This window comes from Salvelinus alpinus, chromosome 3 (assembly GCF_045679555.1).
Source record: "Salvelinus alpinus chromosome 3, SLU_Salpinus.1, whole genome shotgun sequence".
NCBI lineage: Eukaryota > Metazoa > Chordata > Actinopteri > Salmoniformes > Salmonidae > Salvelinus > Salvelinus alpinus.
In genome coordinates, this window is record NC_092088.1 from 12,881,928 (window position 1) to 12,891,097 (window position 9,170).

A 9,170-nucleotide genomic window follows, 5' to 3' on the forward strand; every position below is an offset into this window, starting at 1 on the left:
TTTTTCTCTTTAATCATCACCCCTCCTTCATCTTTCTCCTCCTCCTCCTCTTTCTCTTCCTCTTTCTCCTCCTCTTTCTCCTTCTCCCTTTGTCTCTCTATCACAGCATGGAGGGTAGAGGTTTTCTTGATGGAGGTAGAAACTTATCAGAGATGGTTCAGTACACAGAGGTTCCCGTTCAGGAATCTCTCATCCTGTACGCTGATCCTGATCTTAATAACCTGGCTGTCCAGGCCTTCATGAGTGAGTCCACACACACACACACACCTGCACGGACACTGTTTAAGTGTACATTGCGTATCAATTTTTTGCTTCCATACTACGCTCTCTGAAGGTGTGATGCAGTTCATGGGAGACCAGCCTCTGGGGAATCACAAGTCTGAGGAAGACTGTGTCAGCCACGTCTTGATGGTGAGACATACATATATCTTACACACACACACACACTATCGCTCACCGTACACTCCTAATGAGGATACAACTGCTTGAATGAAAACATGGGAGAAATATCTGTCCATTGTGTTTGTGTGTTCAGCTGGGGAAGGAGAAGGAGTTCCTGAGAGACGAGATCTACTGCCAGGTCATCAAACAGACCACTAACAACACTCACAGGTGAGAGGCTGGCAGTCTGTGTATAAACCTTTACCTGTGAATAGTGTACAGAGGGTCAATTTCTTACGTGTGTGTGTGTGTGTGTTTTGTGTGTGTGTGTGGTATACAGGCAGAGCTGTACCCGAGGTTGGCGTTTATTGAACCTGGTAACAGGGTTCTTCCCCTGTTCTGGCACTCTCTATCCCTACGTCACACAACTCTTACAAAACATCAGCCAAGACCCCTCACACCCTTACCAAGGTACACACACACAGCCCTGCACCCCTCACACACTGGCGATGCCCCCAAAGAGATCCCTTTAAAAGTCTGCAGCTGTCTGCTACCCCAGTGCTCTTCTGTATCTAATGCAGATGTGTGTGTGTGTGTGGTTTTTCCTCTCCATCTCAGAGCTGTCTCAATACTGTAAGGAGAACCTGTTCCGGTCTCTGATCCATGGAGGTCGCAGACACATCCCCTCTCAAGTAGAGATGGAAGCTATACTGGTGAGACATGAGTGTGGATTTTATTTTGTGACGATCAGTTCCGTCATCGCTTGGCGTGTGTTGTTCTCTGCAGGCTGGCAGAAGCTCTCGCCGGTTCCCCATCAAGCTGCCAGGTGGAGTAGACTTCCCCTGTAAGATACGCAGCTTTAGCGTAAGTCAAGTCTCCTTCTTTTTCCTTCTCTCCTTTCCCCTGCCTCCCTTTAGTTATCATCATGAGAAAAATAAAGATTGACTATGTGTACCCAGGTGGCTCTGGAGGTGGTGGAAGAGCTGTGTACAGAGATGGGCATCCAGGACCTGGTAGAAGTCAACGAGTTCTCTATCCATGCCAGCCGGGACCAGGGTAGGAGGACAAACAGACATGAATCATAGTGATTCAGTAGTAACATTAAAACAGAATAAATATCCTGCCAACATTAGTCAGATTAAAAGCAGTCAGATGGTATTTTTTTGCTAAGTGCGGAGATGTATTATAGGTAATGAATGTGCAGAGATGTATTATAGGTAATGAATGTGCAGAGATGTATTATAGGTAATGAATGTGTAGAGATGTATTATAGGTAATGAATGTGTAGAGATGTATTATAGGTAATGAATATTTAGAGATGTATTATAGGTAATGAATATTTAGAGATGTATTATAGGTAATGAATATTTAGAGATGTATTATAGGTAATGAATATTTAGAGATGTATTATAGGTAATGAATATTTAGAGATGTATTATAGGTAATGAATATGTAGGGGACTTCTAAGAATGCTACAGACTTTGTGGAGAAGCAGAAAGATCTCTCTTCTCTCTTCGTCCTGCCTCATCACAACCTCTTGCCTGCCTCTCTTCTTCCTCTCGTCTGTCAGAGGGGATGGTGCGGCCAATCCACCCTGATGAGTACCTGTTTGACTTCCTTTTGGATGACGGCTCCATCTTCCTGTCCTTCCACCGCGTCATGTGGACACACCCCCTTCACTTCGACAATGACCTGTACCTGGAGTTCCACTTCCAACAGGTACCATAGTAACAACCCCTATTTCTGTCATTACCATAGAAAACACCTCCAGTTATGTCAGGCCCTGGTGACAACCCTTTTGTTCCTGTAGTTGAATGAACTCCTTCTGTCCCTGTCTGTTGCCTGCAGGTCCTGGGTGATTACCTGGATGGCAAACTGCTGCTGCCAAGCGGTGGTGCCAACACTGTCCAGCAGATGGCAGAGCTGGCTGTCCTGCAGCATCTGGCACAGGGTCTTACTCAAGAGCCCTCTGTGTGAGTACTAGCCTTAACCTTTAGCCTTTAGCTCAGTGTTACTCACTATTTTTTGTAAGGGGGTCACTTTGGGTAGACAATCATTCAGAGAGCCGCACAGATCTTTAATTTGTTATACTCTTTCTTCCAATATTATCTAATCATCAATTTGAGAGCAAATTGAGAGCAATAGAGCACCTGTAATTGATTTGATGTACAGCACATCACAAATATATACATACACACATCAAATAGGCTACATCACATGTATAAGACCTATATTAAGGGTTACCTCAGTCGTTGGATGAGCGAAAATGTCCCTTCTGCTCCTTGACTGAATTCATTCTGAATATATAGTCTGTTGTTGCTATTCTAGTTAGGCAATCCAGGTGTGCATTGGTCAGTCTGTTTTCACAATGTTCATTGTTGAAAATGTTGCTTCACATGAATAAGTCCTGCACACACTGCCTCAGAAGTGGATACTCTGTCTGACAAGGCTCCAGAAATGGGTGCTCTTAGTTCACCTTGCAATGTGTCATCTGTCTGCAGCTCCACTATCTCACTCTCTATTTCAGCACGGTCAGGACAGAGGGCTGTGATGACTGGGGTCAGAGATGACACTATCTCACTCTCTATTTCAGCACGGTCAGGACAGAGGGTTGTGATGACTGGGGTCAGAGATGACACTATCTCACTCTCTATTCCAGCACGGTCAGGACAGAGGGTTGTGATGACTGGGGTCAGAGATGACACTATCTCACTCTCTATTTCAGCACGGTCAGGACAGGGGGCTGTGATGACTGGGGTCAGAGATGACACTATCTCACTCTCTATTTCAGCACGGTCAGGACAGAGGGCTGTGATGACTGGGGTCAGAGATGACACTATCTCACTCTCTATTTCAGCACGGTCAGGACAGAGGGCTGTGATGACTGGGGTCAGAGATGACACTATCTCACTCTCTATTTCAGCACGGTCAGGACAGAGGGTTGTGATGACTGGGGTCAGAGATGACACTATCTCACTCTCTATTTCAGCATGGTCAGGACAGAGGGTTGTGATGACTGGGGTCAGAGATGACACTATCTCACTCTCTATTCCAGCACGGTCAGGACAGGGGGTTGTGATGACTGGGGTCAGAGATGACACTATCTCACTCTCTATTTCAGCACGGTCAGGACAGGGGGCTGTGATGACTGGGGTCAGAGATGACACTATCTCACTCTCTATTTCAGCACGGTCAGGACAGAGGGCTGTGATGACTGGGGTCAGAGATGACACTATCTCACTCTCTATTTCAGCACGGTCAGGACAGAGGGCTGTGATGACTGGGGTCAGAGATGACACTATCTCACTCTCTATTTCAGCACGGTCAGGACAGAGGGCTGTGATGACTAGGGTCAGAGATGACACTATCTCACTCTCTATTTCAGCACGGTCAGGACAGAGGGCTGTGATGACTGGGGTCAGAGATGACACTATATCTCACTCTCTATTTCAGCACGGTCAGGACAGGGGGCTGTAATGACTGGGGTCAGAGATGACACTATCTCACTCTCTATTTCAGCACGGTCAGGACAGAGGGTTGTGATGACTGGGGTCAGAGATGACACTATCTCACTCTCTATTTCAGCACGGTCAGGACAGGGGGCTGTGATGACTGGGGTCAGAGATGACACTATCTCACTCTCTATTTCAGCACGGTCAGGACAGAGGGCTGTGATGACTGGGGTCAGAGATGACACTATATCTCACTCTCTATTTCAGCACGGTCAGGACAGGGGGCTGTAATGACTGGGGTCAGAGATGACACTATCTCACTCTCTATTTCAGCACGGTCAGGACAGAGGGTTGTGATGACTGGGGTCAGAGATGACACTATCTCACTCTCTATTTCAGCACGGTCAGGACAGAGACATCTCACCTCATTGTGAAATATCAAGTCGCCGTATTCTGTCTGGTATTCCTCCAGCAACTCGCGGAACTGCCGGTGATTCAGTGCCCTCGCAATAATAATGTTCACCACTTCCTGGATCAAATTCAGTCACAGTCTTTGAGTTGAGCCACAAGTGCTTCCTGATGAATGATACAATGAAACGTAACACATTCTGGAATATCCTCTCTCTTTCTCATCAGGCCTATGAGTCCCTTCACCTTCCCTCGCATGTTTGGGGCGCCGTCAGTGCACACAGACGCCAGATTTGACCAGTCAATATTATTATCAGCAAAACATTTAACAAAGGCTTTCAGAATATCAGCATACAATATTTTAGCTAAGGCCAAAAAACATTATTTGACAATCTCCGCGTCTGTGAAGGCCTTCTTGTTTCTCGCGAGTATCCAAGCAGTCTCATATGTTGCCTCTGTCACTTTCTCTGCAACAGTGCTAGATCTGTCCATCATTTGTTGCTGTCCTTTGGGTTGCGCTAATTTGTTGTTTCTGAGGTTTCTTTGTGCAAGATATGTTTTGTCAAAGTGGGCATGGTGTGACTGGAAATGTCGCTCTACATTTTCTTGTTGAGAACAATTGACCGTCTTCTGGCAAATAAGACAAAGTGAGCTAGTCCCACCATGCAGTACAAAAAAAGACTTGTCTGTCCACTTCTCTTGGAACTTTCGGTGTTCTTCTTGACTCGAAGGTATCCTTCTCTTAGCCACCGGAGCCACGTTAGCTACATTAGCTAGCTGCATTTCCCCGCCGCCATCTTCCTGATTTTCCTGGTTCTCCGGTGGTTGTTCGTTCATAGCTGTCACGTTGTTCTCCAGCTCTCCCCCCTCATTATCAATGTCAATAGATTTACGTTTCTTTTTTATAATGAATTGATCCATGTCTACCAGACTGCAAAATGAGCCAGTAGCAAACTGATATGTGTCAGCAGCTGTAGCTGAGCAGTTGTGTTCTATTTCGGCAAACGTTCTATTTCGGCCTTTCTGTTCAACAGCTGCGCTTTACTGCCATCTATCTGCCGTCCAGGGAACAATAGATATATTCAATGAAGTGATTCAGGCATGCATTAAACACATTGCATTGAAATTGTATCATTGTTATGTGTTATGAATGGAAAATAGGAAAATCACTGCGAGCCTCGCAATGAGTACCACTGCTTTAGCCCCTACACTCAGCAGGCCTCACTGTGAGCCATACTGTTGTTTTCAAACCGGACATAAGTGATTGTTCTCTCTGTCCTGTGTTAAGAGTGATGGAGTTACTGATAGTTCTCTTCTGTCCCTGTCAGGCCTGAACTGAAGGAGTACCTCCCCCGACAGGAAGGGGGCAGCACCAACCTGGAGCAGATCCACTCTATCTCTCTCAGAGAGAGAACCACCATGCTGTCCCTCAGCCCCCACGACGCCAAAGCACGCTTCCTCGGTGAGGCACCAACACACACACACAGCACACACACACACGTGCACGCACACACTTTTATTTTGGCCTTGGTTGTGTAAAGCACTTTGTGATAAATGTATTTGTAAATATATTTAGATTCACTATATCTACAGTATAATGCTGTATAAATATAATTATATTGATTGATTTGCTGCCTCTATCCCCAGAGTGCCTGAGCTCCCTACCTCTGTTCGGCTCTAACATCTTCCTGGCTCAGAAGGTCAGCCATCGCAGCTGCCCCTCGCCCTGCCTGGTGGCTGTCAACCAAGAGGAAGTGTTGTTCTGCCATCCCAAAACACAGGTAATGAATTTACACCCCAGAAACACTGTTGTGTATGGAGGGGCACCCCAAACGTACATAATGTAGGCATAGTGTTTCAGGAATTATGAGTGAACTGATCAATCATGATGGATTTTATGGATGTATGGCTTTGAAATATGTCTGCTATTATTAATGTTTTAATCATTACTAGTTCACATCTACTAATGCTTTCTAATAATTTTCCTGTGTTATTCAGGAGCGGGCGTTTGTGATCCCGTTGGTGGAAGTGCAGTCACTGAGCTTGGTCAAACCCAAGCAAGACAAGAAGGTGCCAGGAGTGGAGATCAAATACGGCAACCCAGGACGCCCAAAAAACATCACCGTCCACCTCAAACAGGTGAAGTACAACTCAGTACACAGTAGGCTATGACAGTGCGGTGGTCACCAACCCCCAGTCCCGTGTAGAGATACATGGAGTGCAGAATTTAGTTGGAGCTTTCCAGGACCCCAGGTTGGTGAGCGCTGGTGTATGGGTTAGTTGTGGAAGCTGTGAGGTTAGACAGTGGAAGCTGTGGGGTTAGACAGTGGAAGCTGTGGGGTTATACAGTGGAAGGGATATGGGTTAGTTGTGGAAGCTGTGAGGTTAGACAGTGGAAGGGATATGGGTTAGTTGTGGAAGCTGTGAGGTTAGACAGTGGAAGGGATATGGGTTAGTTGTGGAAGCTGTGAGGTTAGACAGTGGAAGGGATATGGGTTAGTTGTGGAAGCTGTGAGGTTAGACAGTGGAAGGGATATGGGTTAGACAGTGGAAGGGATATGGGTTAGACAGTGGAAGGGATATGGGTTAGACAGTGGAAGGGATATGGGTTAGACAGTGGAAGGGATATGGGTTAGACAGTGGAAGGGATATGGGTTAGACAGTGGAAGGGATATGGGTTAGACAGTGGAAGGGATATGGGTTAGACAGTGGAAGGGATATGGGTTAGACAGTGGAAGGGATATGGGTTGGACAGTGGAAGGGATATGGGTTGGACAGTGGAAGGGATATGGGTTGGACAGTGGAAGGGATATGGGTTAGACAGTGGAAGGGATATGGGTTAGACAGTGGAAGGGATATGGGTTAGACAGTGGAAGGGATATGGGTTAGACAGTGGAAGGGATATGGGTTAGACAGTGGAAGGGATATGGGTTAGACAGTGGAAGGGATATGGGTTAGACAGTGGAAGGGATATGGGTTAGACAGTGGAAGGGATATGGGCACTAAGGGCAGCGCACGTTAGAGATGCAACCTGAACGCTACTCAAGTGTGTGTGTGTGTGTGTGTGTGTGTGTGTGTGTGTGTGTGTGTGTGTGTGTGTGTGTGTGTGTGTGTGTGTGTGTGTGTGTGTGTGTGTGTGTGTGTGTGTGTGTGTGTGTGTGTGTGTGTGTGTGTGTGTGTGTGTGTGTGTGTGTGTGTGTGTGTGTGTGTGTGTGTGTTTTCTCTGCCCCACAGGCTAAGGAGTTGTGCCACATCGTTGCTGTCATTATGGAGAAGCTGGTACAACCACCCATCAATAGTTCTGTCTCTAGCCGCAACTAGTAGACGCACGCACACAGACACACACACACAAACACCTACCCACACACACACACAAACACCTACCCACACACACGCACACACACACACACACACACACACACACACACACACACACACAAACACCTACCCACACACCTACCCACACAAACACCTACCCACACACACACTCTTAGAGAGGGAGCCTGCTGATACCCTCAGCCTAGATGTCTCAGGATCAGCCGATTGATAAACGGGCCTGCGCTGATGATTATCAATGCCTAGATATTTTTATCTACAACATTTAGTTATAAAAAATCGACATATTACAGCTATGAGTACCAATGAATGTCCACATTTTTTAATTACTTTGTATGTGTTTTTATAACCAATGCATCAATGTGAAGATTTATTTGCAATAAATGTTTGTGTAATTTAAGGCCAGGCACCACACCCTCACAGGGTCATTTTTTTCCCCCTTAATCAATATAACAATTAACTTTTACCAGTTGAATGCAGACACAATTATAATATTTTTTTGTATTACAATTCTCCTGAAATATTTTCTTTAAATATGCAAATGACGCAATATCTAATTAAATGGGCACATATTTGCATATCATGCACATCTATTTTTCTGGACACTGGATAAAGTCAGTATAAATATTTTGGTTTCATTTTGTTAAGACACTCCAGGACCGGACTTGTCCAGAGCAGATTGTGGATAAATACTTGTTATCTTTCTATCTGTGAAATACTAGACACGCACATAAAATGCATTTTTGGCACATTTTTCCAATGAAAATGTTATCTACAATAAAAAATGTACAACATACAATATATGTACAAAAGTTTGTGGACACCCCTTCAAATGAGGGTATTCGGCTATTTCAGCCACACCCGTTGCTGACAGGTGTATAAAATCGAGCACACAGCCATGCAATCTTCATAGACAAACATTGTCAGTAGAATGACTCAGTGACTTTCAACGTGGCACGGTCATAGGATGCCACCTTTCCAACAAGTCAGTTCGTAGAATGTCTGCACTGCTAGGGCCGACCTGGTCAACTGTAAGTGCTTTTATTGTGAAGTGGAAACATCTAGGAGCAAAATTGGCTCATCCATGAAGTGGTAGGCCACACAAGCTCACAGAATGGGACTGCCAAGTGCTGAAAAACGTAGTGATTCAAAATTCTCTGTCCTCAGTTGCAACACTCACTACAGAGTTCCAAACTGCCTCTTGATGCAACGTCAACACAAGTACTGTTCGCCACAAGCTTCATGAAATGGGTTTCCATGGCCGAGCAGCTGCACACAAGCCTAAAATCACCATGCGCAATGCCAAGCGTCGGCTGGAGTGGTGTAAAGCTCAGCGCCATTGGACTGGAGCAGTGGAAACTCGATCTCTGGAGTGATGAATCACGCTTCACCATCTGGCAGTCCGACGGACTAAACTGGGTTTGGCGGATTCCAGGAGAACGCTACCTGCCTGAATGCATAGTGCCAACTGTGAAGTTTGGTGGAGGAGGAATAATGGTCTGGGGCTGTTTTTCATGGTTCAGGCCCCTTAGTTCCAGTGAAGGAAAATCTTTCCAGGAAAACGCTACAGCATACAATGACGTTCTAGACGAT

The 9,170-nt window shown here is 45.7% G+C and overlaps 1 protein-coding gene across 1 annotated transcript in view; it reads left to right on the forward strand.

Moving 5' to 3' along the window:
- Positions 1 to 8,342, forward strand: part of LOC139569723 (unconventional myosin-XVB-like) — a 33,539-nt gene extending 25,197 nt beyond the window's left edge. Inside the window, 13 exon segments of the mRNA XM_071391114.1 lie at positions 107 to 243; positions 335 to 411; positions 536 to 612; positions 722 to 852; positions 1,000 to 1,094; positions 1,168 to 1,245; positions 1,341 to 1,437; positions 1,952 to 2,100; positions 2,230 to 2,354; positions 5,570 to 5,703; positions 5,889 to 6,022; positions 6,240 to 6,380; positions 7,476 to 8,342. Coding sequence (XP_071247215.1) covers positions 107 to 243; positions 335 to 411; positions 536 to 612; positions 722 to 852; positions 1,000 to 1,094; positions 1,168 to 1,245; positions 1,341 to 1,437; positions 1,952 to 2,100; positions 2,230 to 2,354; positions 5,570 to 5,703; positions 5,889 to 6,022; positions 6,240 to 6,380; positions 7,476 to 7,562 — 1,462 coding nt within the window. The 3' untranslated portion in view covers positions 7,563 to 8,342.
- Positions 8,343 to 9,170: the final 828 nt, after the last annotated feature.